General features: G+C 47.6%; 1 protein-coding gene across 7 annotated transcripts in view; it reads left to right on the top strand.

The window, feature by feature from the left end:
* Nucleotides 1-26,238, top strand: part of PHACTR4 (phosphatase and actin regulator 4) — a 597,089-nt gene that overhangs the window by 431,810 nt on the left and 139,041 nt on the right. For all 7 annotated transcript variants that reach the window (XM_078682591.1, XM_078682596.1, XM_078682592.1 and 4 more), the window contains 4 exons: nucleotides 5,864-6,020; nucleotides 9,802-9,857; nucleotides 12,337-12,398; nucleotides 12,907-13,044. In XM_078682591.1, the coding sequence (XP_078538717.1) occupies nucleotides 5,864-6,020; nucleotides 9,802-9,857; nucleotides 12,337-12,398; nucleotides 12,907-13,044 (413 nt within the window). The remainder of the gene's footprint in view (nucleotides 1-5,863; nucleotides 6,021-9,801; nucleotides 9,858-12,336; nucleotides 12,399-12,906; nucleotides 13,045-26,238) is intronic.

Genomic DNA, 26,238 nt, shown 5'->3' with positions numbered 1-26,238 from the left:
GCCCAGCAATGTGCCAGCCACACGTCACGCACTATTCACCTCCTGCACAGTTTAGGTTTCTCACTGAACTACCCAAAGTCCCATCTTCAGCCTGCCCACGTACAACAATACCTGGGAGCGACAATAGACACTCTGGCAGGGAAAGCACAGCCGAATTCTGTCAGAATACACAGCATTCAGACGCTAATCAAAGGTTCAAGCCCCAACACTCGCTCCCAGCCCGAGTGTTTATGCAGCTAATAGGTATGATGGCCTCATGCATTTTCATAGTCCCTCACGCAAGACTACACATGCGTCCGCTGCAGGAGTGGCCAGCACGTCAGTGGAACCAGGCTCAAGGACAATTAGACAACCTAGTGTTGGTGACCAGTCGTGCATACAACTCTCTGCATTGGTGGAACCCACAAAACCGTTGCAAAGTACGACTGTTCCAAGAGCCTGTACCACAAATAGTCTTAACAACGGACGCATCCCTAGTAGGGTGGGTAGCCCATTTCCTCCACCACACAGTACAGGGCTTATGGACCACGCAACAGAAAAAAATGCACATCAACCTACTGGAGCTCATGGTAATTTTTATGGCAATGAAAGCTTTCAAAGTACATCTGTGCAACAAGACCGTGTTGATCCGGACGGACAACATGACTGCGATGTACTACATACAGAAGCAGGGAGGAACACACTCTCCACAGCTGTCACATCTAGCTCAAAGCATATGGAAGTGGGCCATTCAAAGAAACATTTTTCTCATGGCCGAACACCTCCCAGGCAAGGACAATCAAATAGCGGATCTGCTCAGCAGACACAGCCAACAGATACACGAGTGGGAGATTCATCCCACAGTGCTTCAACCATACTTCCAACAGTGGGGACAACCACAGATAGACCTGTTCGGCACAAAACAAAACGCAAAATGCTGGTACTTCGCTGCAAGGTTCCCACACCCGCAGTCTCAGGGCAATGCGATATGAATGAACTCGTCAGGCAAATTTGCCTACGCTTTTCCACCACAACTGTTGATACGGCTAGTGGCACGCAAACTGCGCCAGCACTCCATGACGCTAATCCTAGTCGCTCCAACATGGGCGAGGCAACCGTGGTACACCACGTTCCTAGAACTTTCCGTGGTGCCTCATCAAAGACTAAAACTAACGCCCAGTCTCTTAACCCAGAGCCATGGAGACATTCAGCACCCAGATCCACAGCAGCTGAACCTTGCAATCTGGCTCCTGAAGTCATAGAGTTTGGCTACCTAAACTTACCTCCTGACTGCATGCACATTATCAAAGAGGCAAGAAGACCTACCACAAGAGCATGCTATGCGGCAAAGTAGAAACGTTTTGTCATTTACTGTAACAACAATGACATAAACCCACTAGACGCATCAACTCAAAATATCATATGCTATCTTTTGCACCTACAACGCTGCAATCTAGCCTATACGTCCATAAGGATACACTTAGCTGCCATAGCAGCTTACCTTCAGAACAGGCAACACCTTTCCCTATTCAGAGTGCCTGCAATTAAAGCATTCATGGAGGGACTCAAACGAATAATCCCCCCAAGACACCCACCTTCACCGGTCTTGAACCTAAACATCGTTTTAACCAGACTAATGGGACCACCTTTTGAGCCTCTACACTCATGTGAAATACAATTTTTAACATGGAAGGTGGCGTTTCTCGTAGCAATTACTTCGCTTAGAAGAGTTAGCAAGCTGCAAGCCCTAACTATTCAAGAGCCATTCTTCCAAATACACGCTAATAGGGTCGTGCTTAGAACAAACCCTAAATTCATGCCAAAAGTGGTGTCCCATTTCCACATCAATCAAATGATAGAACTGCCAGTGTTCTTCCCAAATCCACAGTCAGTACCTGAAAGGGCCCTGCACACACTAGATGTTAAAAGGGCTCTCCCATATTACATAGACCGAACAAAAGATTTCAGGAAAACAAAACAGTTGTTTTGTTGCTTTTTCACCACAACACAAAGGCAACCCCATTTCCAAATCTGGTTTAGCTAGATGGATTGTTAAGTGCATTCAAATATGTTATCTTAAGGCAAAACGCACTTTAACAGTTCCCCCAAGAGCGCATTCAACACGCAAAATGGGGGCATCCATGGCTTTCCTGGGAAACATTCCTCTAGAGGAAATATGTAAGGCAGCCACATGGTCCGCCATACATACTTTCACAAAACACTATTGTGTAGATGTACATTCCAAGCAGCAAGCTGCTGTAGGACAGGCTGTTCTAAAAACTCCGTTTCAGACTGCTGCAGCTGGCACAGGTAGCCACCGCTAAGGGAGAAACTGCTATACATTCTATGCACAGATATGAATTCAGCAGCCCACATGCCTCGAACGGAATATGCTACTTACCAGTATGCATCTGTTCTTGGCATGTAGGGCTGCTGACATTCATATCGCCCACCTTCCTCCCCGGTGCCTGTCGCAGCTGTAGCATTCATTCTAACTCTCACTTTCTTGCATGGACATCTCTTACTGTACAACACTCCACCTCTGCCACAATGGCAAAAAACAATCTAAGGATGGAGAGGATGCCCATGCGCACTGTAGTCCAGGGGAGGAGCCACCTATCTCGTGATACTTCGAAGACATAGCCAGGACAACAATGTGCAATCATCCGGACCCAACACTAGGCGGCGATCTATGCACAGATATGAATGTCAGCAGCCCTACATGCCAAGAACAGATGCATACTGGTAAGTAGCATATTCCTTCACCAGTAGAGTACTCACCAGGAAACCGGTAACTCACTTACCGGCAATTGAATAACATTGATTGGTTGGTTTGACTAAAAAAATCTTCTGTCTACTTTAGAAAACTTGAAATATTCATATAAAATCATCCGAATTCCGAAATACTCACCTGTGATCAGGAGAGGAGCCAGTACTGAAACGCGAAAGTAATCCCTAGCGGGTTTACTAGTAACTTGTATTTTCTCCATAGGAATCCATTGTCTGCTTTTCTATGAAATTTCTTTTAAGTGTCTACTTTTGAAAACTAGAAATATTCTTTAAAAATCATACGAAACACACGCACCACCCTACATAAAATCCAGAGGGCGAATCACCCATACTGTCTGAGAAATTGTGGGGAGGAGGGCACACTGTTTCACACCCTATGGACATGTCCCAGCATGGTAGAATACTGGAGGAGGGTAACACGTACTATTGCCCAGACTCTGCAGCTCCCATTCACACCTGACCCTAGAATCTGTCTGCTGAATGTCTGGGGCCCGAACAATCTGACTCCACAGGGGCGGCAATGGGTGGTCATCGGACTGATGCTAGCAAAGCGAGACATAGCTCAGAAGTGGGGGGCCTCAGAGACACCGACCTTGACGCAATGGTGCAGAAACATGGACATGCTAATGGTGACGGAGCGGGCGGTATACCAGCAGAGAGTCAGCCCCCGTAAATGGAACAAGATATGGATGCCATGGAACACATATCGAGGGGAAATTTGTGAACCGTTGCCAGAGGAGGAAGATGTAGACAGTTCGGATGAGGAAGGGGATATGGGATAGGTGTGGGAAGAAGGAGGGAGATACAAGCGCAGCAGGAGGGTACAGAGTTTCCCTTGCTCTCCGGACATGGAGGATGAATGTACTACCTGTGGATCAATAGGCCTTAACTGATAGGTTGATACAATGGGAAGTGATACACTATATGCACACTGCTACTTACCTGCCAATCTATGACCTTACAGTTGAACGTTATGTTATAAAAAAAAGAAAAGTTGCGATAATGGTCGGATGCAGCCGAATGTTGAGGCGGCACTGACAATGATATCACAATGTACACTATTTCTCTGCTTGCAACAATAAAAAATAAAATAAAAAAAAATTTAAAAAATCATACGAAATACTGAAAAGTAATTACTTACCTGTTTTCGGTTGAGACCCCAGTGCTGGCCCCAGGAGACCAGTACTGGATTACAAAAGTAACGAGATCGTACTTTACCTGCAACCTGAATTTTCTCCCATTGAATAACATTGCCAGATTTCTGTTGAAAAGTTTCTAAGTGTGAACTTTTAAAATAGTTTTTTATTCCTGAAAAATCACCACAATACCTAAAACGTTTTTGCTAAACTGTTTCCAGCTTAGACCCCAGGACTGAACCTAGGAGCCAGTCCTGGAATTACCAAAGTAATCTACAAAGTAATCACCTGCGTTTATATAAGGGAATCCATTGAGCTCAATGCTAAATTGTGTGTAGAATTGTTGCCTACTGCAACCCCTGTACCTATTGTCTTTACAAAGTTTATTGCCTTTCTGCCAAGTACTCATCTGAGACCTCTCTTATTGAGAGCAGTACATTTTTTATGCCTGTTGGGTCTAGAAATAAAACAACTATATCTTTTGATATAAAAACAATTGGCCTGGAGTTCAGTCTTTGAGTGTGTGAAACCTTTTGCTGACTGATTGTGTACAACAAATGCTTTATTTACTGTCCTCTGGTACTGCCTTACTGCTCGACCAAGCAACCACTTTAGAGAGTAAGGTCACACCTGGCTTTAACCTCTGTTATACCTCTGGAGTTTGTGGACTCTATGCACACTGTACCTTACTCTGGTCCAGTATATATAGAGCCACTTTCTCACAGGGTGGTAACAAAATGACACAGCGCCCTGTATGCTAGTGGTTCCGGCATTCGAGGGTTCGCTTAGGTACCGAGCGGGTGCCTAGCAATTTTGCTACCACCCCCTCCCGAGACCCATGGTGCTCTAATCGTTAGCACTTTCTAATAAACTCGGTTCCACTCTAATAAATCAGAATCTTGAGAGCGTGTTTTGGATAAAAAATTATTTTAAAAATAGTACCCCAAGCTAGGGTGGGCCTTAGCGCGCCCATACCACCGGGGTTTATCATAATATTTTACTTCACTTCTTATCACTGGTCCTGACGAACGCCTGATATACCATTATCACTGAGGCAGAAACATGTTGAGCACACATAGGATAAATCTGGACTTCTAATTTTGGTCCTTTATCCCACACTGTTGTTTTTATCCATGTCCAATTGGCAATACTATTAAAATCTCTTTTTTTTTTTTTTTTACACAATTGATACATTTTTAAATCACTTTAAAAATCACACTTCACTCACAAAAAAACAGCTCCGCAGTAGTCTGGCGTTGCAGCACACTAGGGTGGCATTCGGCCACTCCTGGTGGGGCCCGATGATGAAGCATGTCACCAACCAGGTTGGTGAGTGAGGGCTTTCCGAACAACCCAAAGAGGTCCCCTCACAGTTGATTGAGACTGTGAGAGTTGCTACATGCTTGCTCTTTTTCACTGGAATACTCTGCAACAAAGTGGCAATTTCCTAAAGTTGGCATTTGTTCATTAGTTACATTAAATTCAACTTGAACAACAAGTCTGGTTTAATGCAACAATTGATTTGATACCTTGGAGGTCCATAATTAACAGGTTGTGTTTTATGGTCTTTTAAGAAAAGACTATATCATCGACCACAGACACACACCCTGACAATTGAGGTACCTCTCTTCCTGACCACGTACAGTAACCACAAGTTAGGAGGCACTAAGTGACAGTAGAAACCTGTTCACTGACTGAGACGTGCTACAACAGATGCCTTTGACAAACATCATTGATGTAAACGAGATGTAATAAAACACAACTTTAGGTTTTGTGAAATACATTAAAAAAATGTTTTGTCTGTGAATGGATTCCTTGTCTGTGGTTTCTCAGAGGTTCGCTTGTGAATACTTCCTTTGCACCCGAGAGGAACTTGGTGAAAGCTCCATATTCTCCATACACAGACATTTGCATGTCCTGTTACCCTCACATCTCTTCAAATTCTCACCCCCCACAAGGTTCTTTGGCTAACAAAGTGAAGCGGAAGGACACACTTGCTATGAAGCTGAACAGCGTACCAGCCTCTGAGGAGCCACAGGAAGTAAATGTACTACCCCGGAAGAGCAAGGAAGAGTGGACAGAATTCAAGCAGCAAATTGGCACAGCTCTGAACAGGTATGTGCATGGCAGCTGTGCATGCATCACAACCTCTGCTTCTTTAGCTTGGTTGTCGTCGCTAGACTCCACAGAACACTGCTTCAGTTCTATCACACTGCTTTCCTTTTTGTGAGACTCCAGAGAACACACACTCCTCTTCTACCACACTGCCCACTTTACTGTTAGGATACTGAGAAACCTGCTCCACGTGCACCACACTAACATCTACATTGTGTGGATTCCAATAACTCTTCCTCATTCCTGCCACTGTCTCTTCCATATCCATGGACTGCCATGTACACTGTGTAGTACCACTGAGCACTAGGTTTGCTAGAGACTTCACAAGTACTCCATTCTACAAATACTATTTCAACTGCTCTGTATTCAGTACTGTCCGAACACCAAGGCACACCTCTTTACTTTTGTGTCTTAGTTCTCCATGCTGATGGATTTCTGAGGCGCATTTCTCCTCTTATACCACTCTGTCATAGTTGCTTGAGGGCTACACCCTTCCACTACCACTCTACATTATAATAATGCAAAAATAGAAATGCATCCTTGTACAATTCCATGGTTTTGCATATTAATGTGTCTGGCCTTCAACTGGTTTTCTTTAGGTCCCCGCTGTGGAAAATCGAAGCTCAATGACAAATAACTGACTCAAATTGTATTTATCAATTGACCAAAACACAAATTGGTTGACGGTTTGCGGAAAAGTAAGTGCACGTTGTTAGACCGGTCAGCCCTTTGGGTGGTCCCTCCTATTTTTTTTTTATATATTCCCTTTTTGCCTCTATTTTTCTTGGGTGTCCACTACATTTTTTTTTCCTGGTGTTGACCCTAGGACTCTGGGCGCCTCGTTATTACTTATTAGTAATGCAGCGCAGGTGCTCTTGTAAAATGGAGGGAAAGTAGGGAAACACAAAATGGTGGCCTGTCCATATCACCTCAGAACCTGGGGCCATAGGGTTGCATTGAGGGGTTCTAGAACCTTCTGGACCACTCTGGACTCTCTTGGCCTAGACTATAAAAGGGGGAATTGGGGCGGCCATTTTGGAGAGAAGAAAGACATCGTGTGAGGAGTGAGTCGAGTAGGAGTTAGGCTGCCTGTGGGGAGGTTGGTGCACTAAGGAAGAGGTCAGACTGTCCATGGACTGGCTACCCCCCTTTGCCGATACTGCCCCCTACTGGTCGACCAAGCCCTGGCATTGACATCTCCCGCGGAGCCATTAACCCCCCCCTTGTGCCCCCTCATAGTGGACTACTGGTCTGTCCGGCAAGCTGAGATCAACTGACCTAAGAATAGAGGGGTGCGTGTTGTTGACATAAGGGAAGGCTTCGGACCTCTGCCCTGGTTTCCCTCAACTTCACTGCTGCCTGTAGCCTAGGGGCATAAAGACCTTCAATAGTCCCGCCAAAATAGCCCACCTGAGACTCTACCTCATATAAGAAGCACAGGCTGGGTCACCGCCGCTGTCCTGGGTCCCTGGGCACTTACCATGTGTACGACCCCTCCTTGCTGCTGGCCCCATTGATGTTCCTGCCGTTGGGCTGCCACCTCTGGCAGGGCTGTTGGCGTCTGTGGGCCCCCACGTTGGGGATCCTGGAAAGAGGGGGGAAGGCCCGGTATCAACAAGCGAAGCGGTGGCTATAGGGAGGGCAGCTTGTGTAGAGGCAGCATATCTGAGATCTGCCCCGGCGCCGCTGAAGTGAGCGGCAGGAAGAGGAGGCGGGAATCTGAAGTGGCCGGGCCCGGGTGGAGGGGGCGGAACAAGGAACCAGCTGGAACGCCTGAAAGGAGGCCTTCTGACGGCCCGCTCAGGCCCAGCCGCCCAGGGCCTGACCCGCCTCGAAGGTGGAAACTGACGACGGAGAGACCCGTTCGCCGGCCTGACGGTGAACGCCTGTGAGAGCTGGCTGGGCCGAGGAACTGACAAGAAGCCCGGTAAGATCGCCGGAGTGTTGAGTGGGGCCTAAGGTGTTAAAAGAGCCCCACTGCTACTTTCAAATCTTGACTGGGGGTGCTGGAAATAGCAGAAAAGAGTGAAAGAGACCGGGGAGGGAACACTGGTGGCAGGACTGAATCTGACGCTCAGTTCTACAAGAGAGGAGCTTGAAAAGTAGAAGGAAAGTTAACCAGCAGGAGTTAAAAGATGATTTGACTGGCAGATTCTCCAAGGGCACTGTCATTTCCTAAGTCACAACTGTCTGCTTAGAGTGTATCCTTCTGAACATTGCTTACATGGAACTACTAATTGCTTAATTGACTGGTGTCACGTCTTGATGCATTCCTGAATTTAGATTAATGAACTCCCATGCGTGAGGCCTTAATGTGGTGTCAACATACAATGAAATTCGCCTGCAGAACATTTTGGGGCCCCTTTCATCTTTTAGTTTGATCCCCACAGCTACATATACCATTAGTATGTCCACATAATGCCAATAACGTGTTAATCAGAGCTGCAAAGTAGGGCCTGCCTCTACATGCCCCCCAAGAGATCTGCTTCATTGAGTTGGTCCAAAGGGTGAGGATGCTTAAGTGAGGGGCCTTCAAGTAGAAATTCTTTGCCTATCAGATTACCGCACTAGCTATCAGATACTATGTAGACCCACTCTTCAATCTGCCCCATGCACTCACACCTTGACTTCTGCTCCTCCATCCTCACTGCTAGTCACTCTTCTCCATCACAGTCTGTCTCACCACTAACACAGTCGCCCACTCTCCTTTCAATTTCTCTCATTTATTTTAAGAAAGAATCAATCTCAAAGCAAGTTAACAAAATATGCACTGTTCTGTAACGTTAAAGGGGCATGCAGTGATGTATTGTGTTACTTTCATGGTTGATCATTTGAGTCAATGTACATTCAGGCTTGTAGTGGTGTAAAGATGCATAGTTGGGGGTATTCTCCACATGGTTTGTGACATGGAGACCTGTTCTCACTCAGAGTTGTCAACTTGCTGTGCGGAGTACACGAAGTGCTATCATCTTGTTGTAGTGTATCCATTCAGGATGATGAGGTTGCAGATATACTTTGTTGTAGGCTTGTGGTTAGCCTTTCACTTCATGATTTTTGATTTGGAGTCATGTGTTCATTCAGAGATATGCTCTTGATGATGTGTGTCTTTTTCAGATTTGTAGGTTTGCAGTGGTGTTTTCAGTCAGCGTTTGGGGATTGCAATGGTGTGTACATTTATGGTTGTTGACTTGGAGTACTTGTATATTCAGGGTTGTTGGCTTTTGTTTACATTATATGCGACCTGTGTACATACCGAACTGTGACTGGAAAGATGTGGTCATCGAGCCTATTCAATTTAGAGTGATGTGATCCAATCAGCGCTGTGGAATTCAAGCAGCGTAGGCATTTGATGCATGGACGTGCAGCACTACATGCATGTCAAGGGACAGGTGGTTTATAATGCAATGTGTACTCTTGTGCCACATACTATCCCTGATTTTAAGTACAGAGTGAGGGTATAAAGAGTTTTTGGTGTGTAGTAGAATTTAAATGAATTGCACCAATTCATGGTGATATGTAGCTTAAAGGTACAAGGCTTTGTAAGATGTATATCTTCTATATTTGTACATTCATCATGGTTTACAGACCAGAGTGTTCTTTACCATTAATATATGTGGGTTTAGAGTCATGTATATATTTAGGTAAAGGAATGTGTTTTGATGTGGTGTGGCCTTCGAATTTTCTGTTCTGATGGAATTAATGCAGCGTTGTTTCCATGCTTGAGAACTTGTCCATTCTCTGAAACCCTGAGACAGTCCTCTTTTTCTTCCGTTCTTTATAGACGACTCAGTCAGAGGCCGACAGTGGAGGAACTGGAGCAGAGAAACATCCTGCAGCGTGAGTATTATCAATTCTTCTAGCGTGACTTGAATGATTGAGAATGAATACCAGTTCTCCCCAAGAGATGCACTTCTGTACATCAATGGAGTGCTCTCAAACCGATTTGATTACCCCGCGGCATAGAGTTTGTATACATTTAGTGGTCCGGATATAGTGCAGATGTGCTCTTGTGTTCTGGACTGGCTGGTACAGTTTTTGGGGTGCCATTGTGCAGATATTGGAATTAAATGTGTCATATACACAATGGAACTCCTACTTGTATTAGTTAATTTTCAATCCTATTATTCAGATTCTATTTCTCACATGAATAGTATATGCCCCACTTCCAGAAGTAGTTTTATGACCTTGTACAAAATAATGAAATTCAGAGCACTTTTCTATTCAACCACAAATACACCTTTTAAAAGAAAGACTGGTTCATAGAAGGGCCTAGTAATTATACAAACCTGTGGTTGCGACACATTTCACAGAATTGGAGACTAGATATAAATAGGTTGTCCTATTTTCATTGTTTATTTTTTGTGGATTTTAGTGGTGTGTTTTCCAAACCTTTGAAAAAAATGCTTATCAGTGTTTATTCAGCTGCCTAGCCCCCACAATAGACAAAACAGTTTTCCCAGTTTTTACAAAACATGTTTTTTTGCAGTATTTGTTAAAAAGTACTTTTTTTAATGTAAAGGAGATGCAATGCAGGCTATGTAGTGTATTCCACTGGCAGTCCAACTGACTTTTGTTAGACTGTTTCAAGAAATAGAAAGTCTGTGTATTACACTGTCACTCACATCTCATACCTCTCACACTCCCTCTATCCAGTCTCTGTCTGGATTACAGTACTATTAACACCTACCCCTCACTCAATATTATGACTTTGTAGGGGTGGTCAAGCCTCCCAGCAGCATAGTACCTCATGAAAGTTTCAAGATTTTGAATTACTCATGACTTTCTCCCTCACTTTCCTATTTTTGAATGGCATTTTAATTTGTGGTTGTGCATGTGTTTCAGTGTTTATTTTTACACTGATGGCCGTTTCCCTTTCATTGGGGTTTTATCAGTTATTATAGGTTTAAACCTAAAACGGGATGTTAACGTTTCGAAAAAAATACTGTACATATACCAGATACATCGACAAATTGACTATGGCAGCTTTCTGTTTATCATTTCCCACTCAGTTTTGCGACCTAGTTCAGAGTTAACACTTAACATAAACTGACCAGTGACATTTAACCAATCACCTTGCATGAAGTTTGCAGATTTTCCATTTCGCTCTGTTTAAAGTAGAGAGGTGCTGATGTTTCATTAAACAAAATGGGATCCAGAAATGCATTAATATTAAAAGGCTTAGTGGAAATGAAATGTGGGAGACAGAACTCTTGTTGCACCATCTACTGATTTTCACACATTCTGCATTTAAAGTTTTCAACAAACCACATTCACATATTGCTCTATGCCACATTGCATAATTGTAGTGAAAGACCCTGCCTCACCATCTCCAAATCTAAATAGGGACCCATGATTTTAAAGGAAAACCACTTAATCTGCAAGAAACGAAAGACAACCACTTAAAAAACAAAATGGCTGTGTGCGTCTTGAAATGGTTATATCTCTGCCTCCCCTCCAAAGTTGAAATCCCCTGTGAACTAATTCTCTCCTGTTAAGGAATTGTTATTGGTCAATCCCAGAACTAGACCAAGACATCTTCATGAGCAATTCCAGCACCCTCTTCTGGATGCTCGTGTGAACCTTTTTCTTTTATTCCCATCTCCATCTTGTTGTACTCAGTCATCCCATTTCAAATGAATAAGAAAAACATGATGTGGCCAGTAGGTAATTCAAGGAGCACTTTGACATCTGACCTCAGCTTTCATAAGTGCTGAAATAATGGTATGCCTTGTAAAATGTATCCACCATGATGACATTATGTCAAGGTGTGAAAGTGTTAATGGTTAATTAGGCGAAAAGTAGATAGGTTCACCGGGTATAATTGGTAAATGGGTGGCACTGAACAACAAGAATTCCCTAACTTGTAACTCGTTAACAGTGATTAAATAGCAAATTGAAAAAATATAATGGCTAGGCCATTGGGAGGGATGGTGTTAAATATCTTTAGAATGTCTTGCTTATCAAGCTTTTCTATACCCATAAAAGCATGTCTGGTTATTAAGCTCATGATGAGAAACGAAGTATGAAGATCACAATTCAGCATCATATTAATAAATGCTTAAATCAGCAACTACAAATGCCAAAGAGCTGTTGCTTAGCAGCTGCCATTTTTTTTTATAAATGTGCTGAGTAATTATTCTTCCTGTGCATGCTGAAGGTAGTACTGTAAGCCACACAATTATAGGGCTCAATGCCAGTGGGGAAAATGTGAGATTTTCCTCATAGGTTGGAGCAGAGGATGTCAACTGTATGTCCGTGTTTACTATGACATCTGTAAATAAAGTCACACCTGACATTTCTCTTAATTTGTTTTTAGCTAAAAATGAAGCAGACCGCCAGGCTGAGAAGCGTGAGATTAAAAGGCGGTTGACAAGGAAGGTAAGAGGCATTTTGGAGCCTGTGGACCCCTGCTGCCAGTCAATATATTGTAGAGGAGGGCAGGTGTTGAGTGAAGTGCATCTTGAGTTAAGGGAGTATGAAGTTGGAGAGCTCGTGATTCAACTGTCTCAGTTTTAGGACAGTTATAGTGAAAATACTGTATTATTCAATTGTGGCTGATTGGCTAGCTTCTTGTAGCCGGAATGCATTTTTTATGAACTTAAACACACCTTTTTTTTACCCGAGCCCAGTCTGTGTTGGAGCAGTGCTGTGAGGCATAGTCTTGGATCTGGATAGGGATGCCCCTTTTATGATTTATAGCCATCCATCATGTTCAGAGCTTCAAGCTCCTTGGTTCTCTCAATATGCTCCAAAACACCCACATGCAAGAATCAAATGTAAGCCTGCCTGGCAACTGGAGCTACTTTGCAGTACAGTGTAGCAGTCCAAAAATAGCACAGTCTCTCTCCCGCAGGTGTCTTAGTTCTTCTATTTTCTTTGTATTCAGCTGAGTCAAAGACCGACAGTGGCAGAACTGCAGGCAAGAAAAATCCTGAGGTTTCACGAATATGTGGAGGTGACGGACGCACAGGATTACGATCGCAGAGCTGACAAACCGTGGACTAAGTTAACACCAAGTGATAAGGTAGGAGAGAAGCCCTTGTCTTCTATCCAATGTCTGCTTCACAGAGTATCTTATTGCTTTGAACTTGTAGAACAAACACAGCAATCTTTTCTTCATGCTGGCCCTTCCTAGTTTTTCTACCCAAATACATCCTTGCACTTCTTCCAGAAATGTTGTTGCTGTAAACTGCTGCTTGTCTTAGTAGACTGTGACCTGGCCAGCTTAGTCACCTGTGTTCCATCTTTCCATGGCCAGAACCCCAATACAATAAGTGTATGTTGGATGGCCATCTCTTTTATTTTTCCAGTCAATCCCAGTGCGTCTTTGCAGAGCTGCTTCTATTTCAGAACCATCTGGTGTTCCATTTGCCACCCTTTTTCACTTTTCAAATCCTAAGGCACCCCCACAGTTCTGGTTCCTCATCAGTCTTCCTGTTGATCCTCTTTTCTCCATACATATGTTTCGCCTCTTTCCTAGAACTCTTTGCCTCCCTTCAGTCATCTCTGTCCTAATTCTCTCTGACACCTTACAACCACAGGACCTCTGATTTACTCCAGTATTGAAACTTTTATAGATTCACCTGTTTAAATCATTCCCAGTTGTCGAGATGGGAGTCCCAGGTACAATATAATAGTAATAAAATGTTAAAGATGGAGCGGGTAAGTCCTAGGCCCTTCAATTTGGTAACTTTTGATAGTCTATTTAAACAAGCATTTACAATGCAATGGCCTCGTCTTTGTTAAAGTTAGAGCTATTGGCATTGCAAATGGCAATTTTTTCATTTATTGTTTTTTTTTTTAAACTGATAAATATATGGTATTGTCATTTACAATGGCAATAGGTAAGCATTAGAGAGTAGTAGAGAGTAATAGCTTAATCTCTCGCAAATGCGAGACGTATTGCATTTGCACACACACACACACACACACACACACAGCCACACACACACAGAACTCCCCCTACACACACACACACACACACACAGAGCCCACACACACACACACAGAGCCCCCACACACACACACACAGAGCCCCCCCCACACACACACACAGAGCCCCCCCCACACACACAGAGCCCCACACACACCCACAGAGCCACACACACACGCTAGCTCTAAAATAATTGAAGTGAAGTGCTGATCTTCTATACCTAGTTTTAATACTCTTAACAGACCCTGGGCAGAGTCTCCGCACTAGGTCAGCTGGAACAATACCGCACTGCCTGGAAGATAGAGGGGTAACGCGCGGTCAGGAGATACACGAAGAGCAGATGTAAAGAAAGGAGCAACCTTATAACATCCATTACCTGGGCACGGTCAATTATCGTCGACCCGTGGGAATAAGGTATCTGCCCAGCATTACAGGTCTGCGAGCCGCTGCCGAAACACTAGCAAAGACAGCAGCTCTGGCTGGTGTACCACATCATTAGGCTGAAAATTGTGGGGTCTCAGAGGAACGTGGTCAATGTGGGTACGGGTGTGTCGAAAACACGCACTGAAAAGTTGCTTGAACTCTGGTGCCGCCTGACTGGTCTAGGCTGTTCCCTAATGGCATCCCGAATATGCCAAAACCGAGATATCATACCTGTGCAAGTCAGGAAGGATGGCTTCGCATTGAAAATAGTTGCACTGCAAATAGGCAGCACTGGAGTTGGGCCGCAATCCAGACTCCAGCCAGCACATACGAGGGCCGGAATACGAGCAGGTACCCCCAGAAGCTGACCCTGAGACCAGCATCCCGTTCAGTCCTCTGTCGTGGCAAGCTGGATGAGCAGAGAAAACCTGGAGCAAAAGTGAAAGATGTCAGCAGGGTGTGGGAGGGGCACACCCCTGGTCATCACAACTGCACCCACAACTGCAGTGTAAACCTGATAAGACAACAAAGCGTTCCGGGCCGCATACACCTTACCGGAAACCCCCACGCGCCAAGGTGCCGACCAGCTAGACCGACCGCGCAATGCCCAACATGTAACTGGCGAACTGCCCCACAGCACGTGCTCCCGCAGCAGCGAAGAGGGCGCGAACGAAAACTAAGCTCTGCTCCCGCCCGAGCCCCACAATGTAGCGCCTGTGCAAGCGGGGCCAGAAACAAGCATAGACATTGTGGCGCTCATCCTCTAGTCAATGCCCCTAGATGCTGCCGGGTGACCACTATGCCCAGCTCCTGCAAAGAAAGCAAATTGCAGACTTATATAGGGCGAACTTGACCCGAAGGTAGCTTAAAATGAGCACTGGTCACTCACACGTTCAGGCACAGGGAGACTAAGTGATTTACCCAGAATCACCCGATGTGGACGCGACCCCGAGGCTCGAACTCTGGTTTCCAGCACCCTAGACGGCACTCTAGCCAACGGACCACATCCTTTCCCAGAGAAGTTACTGTAGCAGCTCAGCACATATACCCGGGCACCACTGTGAAACAAAAGCGCCCAGAAAATTGTGTGAATCGGGGGAGCAACTTCACCTCCTACGTGCTGAATTCTGATAATAGCACTTAGACAGCGTGTGCAGCCTGATGTGCTACTACTGTCGCCACATAGTGGGTGGGAACAACCCCAAAAACGAGCCACTATGTTAGTCTCCCTAAATTGTTTAATATGCAACGCGCAGCCGACTCACCCTCCCCCCTGCGGCCGGGTCAGAAAGATCCAGGGGAAAACGTACAACAGCAAGCCAGCGAAGTGTGTGCCCGGGCACAAAATGTATCGATAGACCGCCGAGAGGCCAAGCGCTGCGTGTTACAGGGACGATCATCCGCAAAGACGGGCACTGGGTCATCCCTATGAGGCCCAGTGCAAATTTGGCACTACCCAGGGGCGTGGGCATGGAGATCGCGGCTCGCCTGAGAAACCAGGAGCGTGCGCGGGAGTGAATCGGTGAAAGGGGGAGAGGTGAGTCTCGAACCACGGGCCGGCCACGGGATGCACCAGAGATCAGTGCAGACGCACCTTAACGTCCGAGGCAGGAGCCCACCCGGCGCCGCCAACTATGGAGGGCTTTCAAATCCCCACTTTCCCGCACACAAAGTCCCTCCAGTGTTCGGCCTGTCTTCCCGCACACAGGCTGTCACCGGGACTGAAAGGCGGCTTCATTCAGCCGGGGGCCGCAAACTACCCCCATCACTCAACTGTTCCCCCGTCCGAGGCAACCCCGCCATCCCTGTGTGAACTCTGCAGCCAGTCAGGGAGGTGCAGGCCTTTGCCCAGCCGGTGGAGTGCTCCCAAAATGGAATGTGGGGGCATGGGGGACAGGCGCACTCACCCAAGCGAACGCGCCCACATGAGGCGCCAGACATGGGGACATGCATGACAGACCTCGTGACCAGCGTGGACACATGGGCGCGACACAACCAGCGAGACCGTGCACAGAAGAGCTGCTCGGCCAGCAAACAAGAAAAGCGAGCACAACCAGGGAACAGAGGCAAGAAAAACCGCGGCGAGGACACAAGAAACTAAGCCCCGTCCTTTTCAGACTGGGGGGGCGTGTTTTGGACTGAGGAAGTCATTAAGAGAAAGAACCGAAAAAACACGCCCCCCCCCAATCCGAAAAAGACGGCTTAAATCATCACTGGGACCTCTTCTCCAATGGCTGTCCAGCATTTAGGAGGCCAGCCAATGGAGAAGAGGGGCATACTAAGAAACATAAAATCTCGCCAGCGAGATTGCGCAAGCGCAGCCTATGCTAGCCGAGACCTAAAAAGAGACCAAACTTATACTTCAGGCAATCAGGCTTTACCCTCTAAAACACTCCTGAGAGAAGCTCCAGTCCCTCAGATTTTCTACTGCACTTCGTACTAGGGAGCCTCCACTGAGCACTGCTCAGAGGTTTTTTGCTACTTGGATACTTTCAATAGAATATTCCCAATACTCTGGTGCTGTGGAAATATTTACCTTTTACCCACAGTATTTTCCTCCATAGGAATCTGATTTCATTTAACCAGCATGTCAGACAAGGAGAAGAAAAGTCTCTTCAGAGTGTGCAATACCTTCGGTAAAAAGAGACTACACTCCGAAGACACGCACCAAGACTGCATTTATTGCCTCTACCCGGATCATTCTGCCAAGCACTGTAAGGTATGTTTCTTTTCAACCAAAGCTTTGATGGATAGAGAAGGAAGGCTGCTTACTGGTTTCAAAAACAGAAAAGAGCCAGTTTCGGACTCTGAAAATGAGGACTCTCCTTCGTGATCTAGAAGATCCCACAAGAGCCAGAGATCAACTCATTCCAGATCCTCCTCTGAGCAGTACAGAAAAGCATAAAAAAGACCACTCATGTCTTCCAAAGGCTCATTCAAACTCTCCTCACAAATCTAAGTCTGCTGCTTCAAAGATGTACTGAAAACAGCCTGCTGCCTCCTAAGAAAAGGCTAATAAGTCATCCTCTGAGCCGCCTACTCCACCTCCTAAGGCCAGTCACTCATTCAACAAGCCTTCCTGGGCTCTGCCTGCCAACAGATCGTTGATGAGAAAATCGTCAGCGCAGTCGACACCAAAAACATGTACAACCACATCATTGACAATGATGACAGTTACAATCCCTGCTATGTCCACCACCTCCTTCTTGACTACGACATTGTCATCTATGACTAGTCGTCAACGCTGAAGATTTTCCTGATCCCATCATCGACAACACCATCAACTGCTCCTCCGTCAATGCCAAAAACCCTGCCGACGACAGTGATACTGACAACGACGACACAGCTGACAGCAGATAAGATGTTAGCGACACCGTCAACAGAAAAAATGCCCAAACCTTTTTTTTTAAAAATAAGTTTTAACCTCAGAACACACCTCTCCAAGCAAAGTGACATCCCTTATTCCAGCTCATCTCCTAGGAGAAGAAGACTCCGATGATGATGGACCCTTTGGGGTCGCGCGCAGGCCCTCAGAGTTGCATGTTAAATGTCAAGAAGAGGAGGAATATGATGAGGAATATGAACAGCATTATATTCTTCCCATGACCAGTATCAGCAGCCATTCCAGGAGGAGATGGTCTGTCTACCAGGCTATTTGGTTTCTGACTTGCAAGTTATGCTTACAGATTATAGAAACCGATTTCCATCTACTACAACTACTGCGCCACAGGCATCCACATCTACCAGATCACCCGCTACTCAACCATCCACTCCAGCACAAAGACCTACGTCATTGCTTATATCAATAAGGCATACAACACAGACCGCTCTGCTCCAGGACCCAGATACCCTCTGATGATGAGAGAGAGGACCGGGTGCTCTGTGAAACCCACACAGAATGGGATGACTACCTCATCCCTATGCCTTCATCTCCATCACCCATTCCAGTGACTCACCACTGGAAGATATGGAGTTGGTTCTGTCCTGTAACTCCAGTTCTGTAGTAGGGGTATCTCTGTTATAGTCATAATCTAGTGAATAGTCCCGCCCATGTGCGTGGACCCCGGAGCAATCAAAAATAATCTCTTAAGGTGTCGAAAAATGCAGACCTGCACAGACACTGAAGAGAGAATTAAAGACAGATAATGCAGCCTATATCCACAGGCTACACTGTCCAGTACTTCAACTAGAAATTCCACCAAAAATCCACAAACCGCACAGCCTGTCCAGATTTCTCTTGCCTTAATAGCAAAAACCCTCTGGAATGATAGAGAGGAAGACATGGATAGACAGGGCCCATAGGCTGCCATTATGTGGCTCAGAACAGGATACTGTGCCTTTAAGAGAACTTTCCAGAACTTCACAGTATCCCAGAAGGCACTGCAGGTCCCTTTTACTTTCAGTTCTTTTTGAGGGCGTAACACGCCAGACCTGTAGCATTCCTTAAATGAATATCTCTCTCCACCGGGGAGGAGGGCGGGCGCTTATGACTGTAACAGAGATACCCCTACTACAGAACTGGAGTTACAGGACAGAAACTACTCCTTCTGTAGTAGGGGGATCTCTGTGTATAGTCATTATCTAGTGAATAGAATGGCAAGCCCATCCCCACACCAAAGCGGCGGTGGAGAAAAGAGAAACAACACCACTACTGTGCGAACAGATTTCGCAGCGAAGCTTGCCCAACCTGAGCGTCTGCCCTGGCATCAGTGTCCAGGCAGTAATGCTTAGCAAAGGTATGGACCGACTTCCAAGTGGCCGCCTTGCAGATTTCTGCAATTGGAACATTACGGAGCAAAGCAGTCGTGGCAGCCTTGCCCCTGGTGGAATGAGCCTTAGGTTTACCCCCTAAGGTCTTATTAGCCTTTTGGTAACACAATTGTATTCAGGACACAATCCACCTCGAGATGGACTGTTTAGAGGTAGCAAGACCCGTCCTGACTGATCCATAATTGATAAACAATTTGTCTGACCTACGAATATCTTTGGTTTTATCCAGATAAAATTTCAACACCCTCCTAACATCCAGGGAATGCAGGGACCTTTCCGCTGGAGAGGAAGGATTCTGAAAAAACGTAGGTAAAGTTATGGTCTGGTTAACATGAAAATCAGATATAATCTTTGGAAGAAATTTAGGGTGAGTACGCATAACAACCTTAGCAGCATGAAATACAGTATAAGGTTCTTGGCAACACAATGCCTGAATTTCACTCACCCTGCGGGCCGATGTAATGGCCACGAGGAACGCCGCCTTCCAGGACAGGTGCTGCAATGAAGCCTTATGAATAGGTTCAAAAGGTTCCTTCATCAGTCTGGACAGCACCACATTCAATTCCCATGAAGGCGAAGGAAGCCGGACAGGAGGGAACACTTTCTTCAAGCCTTCCAAAAAATTCTTGATCACAGGGATCTGAAAGAAGGAAGTCTGTGAAGATCCTTTCCTGTAGGCAGTCAGCGCAGCAAGATGAACCTTAATGGAATGTGCATTAAGGCCAGACTGCGCCGGATGTAGAAGATACGGAAGGATGACATCTTCCTTACACGTCGTTGGATCATAGTTCTTGGACTTGCACCAAATGCAGAATCTCTTCCCCTTGTAAGCATAGGAAGTCCTAGTGGAAGGTCGCTTAGCCTCCTTCAGTATGTCCATGCAATCTTCTGGTAGATTCAAATGGCCATATTGCACTATCTCAGGAGCCATGCCGCCAAACTCAAAGACGAGAGGTTGGGGTGCAACATCTGCCCCCCGAACTTCGTGAGAAGGTCCGGCCTGCACGGCAGCCGTATGTGAGGAAGGAGAGACCGGTGAAGCAGGTCCGTGAACCACCACTGCCTGGCCGTTCCGGGGCAATCAGGATCATCCGCGCCCTGGACCGGGACAGCTTGATGAGCACCGTCGGAATCCGGGGAATAGGTGGAAAAGCGTACAGAAAGCTGTTCGACCAGTTGATCCATAACGCATTCCCCAGCGTCCCCGACTGGTAGTACCTGGAGGCGAAGTCTCGACATTTGCTGTTTTCGGCAGTGGCGAACAGATCTACGTTCTGGAGTTCCCCACCTTGCGAAGACTTCTCCTAGTACTTCGTCGTTTATGGCCCATTTGTGGTTTTCCTGAATCTGCTCAGTGCGTCTGCCTGAACATTCTGCACACCTGGTAGATGGGTAGCCGTTATCGTCAGTCCTCTGGCCAGAAGCCAGTGCCAGATCGCATGCGCCTCCTGCGACAGAGTGCGTGATCTCGACCCTCCCCTGCTTGTTGAGGTAATACATCGTGGTCGCATTGTCCGTCTGAACAAGCAGAGAGTTGGTCCGGAAGGACGGATGAAAGGCCTTCAGTGCCAAGTGAACAGCTCTGGGTTCCAGGAAATTGATGTGGTACGTGGACTCCGCCTGGGACCAAGTCCCTTAAATCTGTAAGTCTCCTGAGTGCGCCCCCCAGCCGTGGAGCGACGCATCCGTCACGATAGTCTGCGTGGGAATGTCCTTGTGGAAGGGAACTCCTCTGAGGAGATTCTCCGCTGAACACCACCACTTCAGAGACTGAAGAGCATGCAGAGACAGTCGTATCTGGTCGTCCCAAGATCCTTTCCTCTGATCCCACTGATCCTCCTAGCACTCCTGCAATGGTCTCATGTGCAGCCGTGCGTGTGGCGTGAGGAAGATACAAGAGGCCATCGACCCCAGTAGAGAAGACACCGTCCTCACTGTTGTAGATGGAGCTGTCATAAGAGCCTGACCCTTCCGAAGGAGTGATAACCGTCGCTCCTCCGAAGGAGACACGCTTGCTAACAGCGTATTGATGGAGGCTCCCAAGAACTGTGTGCACTGGACCGGAGTTGGGACAGACTTGGACATGTTGATGTGCAACCCCAGCTTGTTCAAGAGAACGCACGTCTTCTGGAAGTGCGCTTGAGCTTCCGAGAAGGAGGAGGCCTTGATCAACCAATTGTCCAGGTACGGGTAGACAAACACCTTGTTCTTCCTTAGGTGTGCAGCTACCACTGCCATGCACTTTGAGAATGTTCTGGGCGCAGACTTCAGCCCGAATGGCAGTACTGTGTACTGATAATGATTGGCGCCGACTTGGAAACGCAGGAACTTCCTGTGTTTGTGTGCAATGGGCACATGGAAGTACGCATCCTGTAGGTCTATAGCACATAGTCAGTCTCCCTGTTGCAGCTGAGGATAAATTTGATGCAACGACAGCATGCGAAACTTCTCTCTGCAAATCCAGAATGGGCCTGAACTCGTTCTTGTCCTTCTTGCGAACCAGAAAGAACCGGGAGTACAGACCTCTTCCTCTTTGAGACAGAGCTACGTCTTCTATCGCCCTTATCCTTAACAGGATATCTGCCTCCGCCTGGAGCTCGCGCAGCTGAAACTGCGAGCTGACCGTTGGAGTTTATGGAGGCGGGCTAGTGAACCGAAGACTGTATCCATTGCAAACAATATTCAGCACCCACTTGTCCTGAGAAATTTTTCTCCACTCTGCCAGAAAAAGATTAACGCTGCCCCCCATCGGAGCGGGTAACTGATGTAGGGGAAGTAACCGCTCAGGGGCGAGACCCAGCCGGGCCTTTGTTCGCTGTAGAGGACTGCTGGCCGCCTCTACCCTTCTGGTTCTGGAAGGGTCTCCGGAACTGCTGCTGCTGTTGCTGCTGCTGTCCCGAAGCCTGCCCTTGCCCTCTGTCCTGAGCCCCGAACCGTCTCTGGAACGAGCGGTAGGCCTTCTTTTCTTTGGGCTTCTCCAACCCAACCGCCGTCAGGGTCTCGGCCTCTGCTTTCATGCGGGCCATCTCATCATCCGCTTGCTTGCCGAACAGGGTTTCCCCCGAGAAGGGCAGATTGGCCACCCGCTGCTGAGCCTCCGAGTGATGTGAGCCTAAGCCAAGCATGGCGCCGTTGGTTGATCCCATGACAGTACCCATGGGCCGCCAAAAGAGATACATTAGCAGCCGCGCTGATGACCTGGTTCGATACCAGCATCCCCTGCTTCAGGATCTCCTGGAAATCCTCCTTCTTTTCTCGTGGCAGGAGTTCCGTGAACTGCTGGAGGGATTCCCACAGGGCACGATCATACCGCCCCAGCAGAGCCGCATCGCTAGAGGCCTTCATGGTTGTAGATGCCGTCCCACAGGCCATCCTGCCAGCTGAGTCAATCCATCGGCTCTCCTTATCCGGAGGCACGGTAGAAGACGGGGAGGTAGAATGTTGTTTACTGGCCGCCATCACTATAACAGAATCCGGACTCTGATCCATCCGCAGAAAAGCCGGGTCAGAATCCGGGGCCCTGTACTTCTTCAGGAGCCGGGAGGGAGCGGCCTTCGTCACTGCTGGCGTGAGAAACAGCTCCTCCGCAGGCTCTACCAATCCTGGTACTAGCGGTAGTAAAGGGCGAGACAAATGCTTCTTATGAAGTGTCTCAAAAATCACGGACGTCGTGGGTGTTGGAGCCGACACCGTGATTCCCAATTTTGCTGCACCCCTCAGGAGAACATTCTGGAACGTGCTGATGTCGTCCACAGGAGACACTCTCGTCCCCCGGGATTCCGACAAAGTTGATGAATAGGTCCTGGTCCTGGAAGAGTTTGTGCGGGACCGTGATTGGCGCCGTCTTGACCTAGTGGAGGATCTGTGGCGACTCCTCGATCTCCCCCTCCGTCCGGAGCGTGATCGCGACCTCCTTGGCTTCGGTCGATCCGCTGGTTCCACAGGGGTGGGCGACTTTGGCTTGGCAGGGGCCCTCGGCCAAGGGGTGCCCTTGGGAGGAGACGGATATTGGGGCAGTGAAACCGACCTCAGAGGAACCGGAGGAGGCTTGTCTGCCGGCAGCTGAGGTTGAGGTAGAGGTTGAGGACGCGGCGGAAGTGGTGGAAGCGGCAGAGGAGTGGGAGCCCGTGGAGGAAGCCCCCTCGGCAAGGGAGGAGGGGGCGTAACAGACTTCTGTCTAGAAGGGGTATACACCACTGAGTACACCGAACCCGTAGATCCGCCTTCTTTTCTAGGCTGGGACGTTGGTGAGTCTCCCACAGTCACCTGGCACCTGCTAGACTGACTCCTGGCGCCAGAAATCCTTCTGCGCTTTCTGGGCGTCGAAGAACGGCGACTAGACGGCGAGCGTCGGCCCCTCGACGACGAGCATCTTTTCCTCGACGGCGACCGTCTCTCCCTCGACGGCAAATGTCTTCGCCTCGTCGGCGACCTCCTTTGCCTCGACGGCGACCTCCTTCGTCTCAACGGCGACCTCCTTCGCCTCGACGGCGACCTCCTTCGTCTCGACGGCGACCTCCTTCGTCTCGACAGCGAACTTCTCCTCAACGTCAAGGATCCCCTCGACGACGACCTTCTCCTCTTCGCCGACGGCGGTGTTGCCTCGATGGCGAGCGCCGACGCCGGGCCTCTCGACGTCGATTACTCGACGACGACTCCTACGAGGACTACGACGAAATCGTCACCGGAGATCTCGATGGCGGTCTGTTCAGTTCCCTCTGCCGAACGTCGACGCCGCCTCGACCCAGAGCCCTGGGGAGATGGTGAACAGACTGCAGTCATCCCTCTCGACGCCGTAGTCGGTGCAATCGACAGACGGAGAATGGGGACGCTTGCTGGTCTTCCTGCCCCTGGGGAGCCCCCCAGAGGCCTCAGCACGGGCAGAGGAAGCCCCTCCAGACCCGCCTTGTGCCTTCAGCCTTCTGTCCTCCAGGCCCTGAAGTCTGATCTTCATTCTATCCCTCAGGGTCCTGCTAGAAAAGCCCTGACAAATGTCACACTCCTCTGGGACATGAGACAAGGGAAGGCAGATGATACACACCTCGTGTGGGTCCGACTTGGCCTTCTTGCTGGAGCACTCTGGACATTTGTCGAATAATGCAGGCATATTGACAATCAAAGAGTGCACCAAAACACAAACAGGAAGAAAGACACCAAAGTACTTCAGAAAAGTACTCAACTTGAAAAAAGTGAAAAAATCACCAATAAAGCCTTGAAAAGGGAGAGCTCAATGCTCCAGGGTCCTGCTTGCAGGAGCCGGAAAAAAGAACTGAAAGTAAAAGGGACCTGCAGTGCATTCTGGGATACTCTGAAGTTCTGGAAAGTTCTCTTAAAGGCACAGTATCCTGTTCTGAGCCACATAATGGCAGCCTATGGGGCTTGTCTGTCCATGTCTTCTTCTCTATCATTCCAGAGGGTTTTTGCTATTAAGGCAAGAGAAATCTGGACAGGCTTTGCTGTTTGTGGATTTTTGGTGGAATTTCTAGTTGAAGTACTGGACAGTGTAGCCTGTGTATATAGGCTGCATTATCTGTCTTTAATTCTCTCTTAAGTGTCTGTGCAGGTCTGCATTTTTCGACACCTTAAGAGATTATTTTTGATTGCTCCGGGGTCCACGCACATGGGCGGGACTATTCACTAGATTATGACTATACACAGAGATCCCCTACTACAGAATGGGGGTTTTCATAATGTGTTCGACAGTGCAGCTTAAAGATTCACACTCCTCATGACCACCAAACAGATGGTCTGTTTTTTATATGATTTTAAGGAGCCTTTCCAGAAAAGCATAAGATTGATGCCCATTGTCTGCTAGATTTTGGAAGAGTCATTAACTATAATGGGGTTGCCCTGTGTCCCTCAGAACCTGGGTATACAGTTAGCTATAAACTACATCTAGTTCTGTTGGGTACCACAATTCTATCCAAAGAAGTGTGAATGATGTTGAACTTACAACATCAATGCGAAAGGGTCAAGAAATTATCCCTTTGTGAAACGAGAGGAGAAAAGGGGGAGTGGGGTTTCTATTTGCAGCAAAACTTTACATTTTTTTCATCTTATTCATAAATGAAAAAACAAATGTCACCTTTTCTGAAGCCAATTCTAAAGAACATGCATAAACCACTGAAAACAACACAATCAAGACACACAAAGTTTTTCTGATTTGGTGTATTAATTTGTCATTATCCAAACATTGCATCCAGCACAACAGTTCTGTTTGCTTTCTGGTTTTAGATCTCGCCTAGCGAAGCAGCGCCAAGCGCTGCTCGCGTAAGCGAGATCTGTTGTCGCCGTCTTGCTTTGCATGGGGGACATCATAGGTGCACGTGGGTGAAAGACATCCGCTGTGCACACGTACGGCTCGGCTCGCGGCGTTATCACAACGACTGCTTGCACCATACGCGTGCACATCTGACAGCGCCCGGACATGCCATGTGCACGCTCACGGCGTCTCTTTCAGACAGCCGATGTGCACGCTCATGGCATGGGTCCGCTAACAGAATGTGCACCGGCAGTGCATCCAGGTACGCGGCCTCGCTCCTGGCCCCCAACGCGGAATTTCATTCAGTGAGCCCCACACGCGTTGAAGCGCGCTCTGTCGCAAAATTAATTTACTGAGCCCAAGGCTAGGCGTGAAGGGAAGGCGGCTGCTCCAACCTTCAACAGTAATTTGGCCGGCTGGAGAGAGTGGCATCTGGAATGCAGGGCACACACTGCTGTTGCGGCGACGTCGGGCCTCTCTCCTGGCCCCCAACGCGAGAATTCATTCAGTGAGCCCCACACGCGTCGAAGCGCTGTAGGTACAAGGCGCGCATGAATCGCTTCATCTCAGAACGCATTCAGTGAGCCAAGTGTGCTCATGAAGTGCTGTGAGCCCAAGGAGAAGCGCATAAAGCACTCTGTCGCAAAATTCATTTACTGAGCCCAAGGCGCGCTTAAAGCACTCCTCCACAGAATACATTCACTGAGTCCAACATGCACAGGGAGCACACCTTTGCAGAATTCTTTTAGTGAGCCCAAGGCGCACCGAAGCGCTCCGTGGTAGAATTTGTTTTGCAAGCCCAAGGCGAGCACGAAGCCCTACATCTCAGA

Source organism: Lissotriton helveticus, chromosome 3_1, assembly GCF_964261635.1.
Source record: "Lissotriton helveticus chromosome 3_1, aLisHel1.1, whole genome shotgun sequence".
Taxonomy (NCBI): Eukaryota; Metazoa; Chordata; class Amphibia; order Caudata; family Salamandridae; genus Lissotriton; species Lissotriton helveticus.
This window is presented reverse-complemented; position numbering and strand designations above follow the sequence as displayed.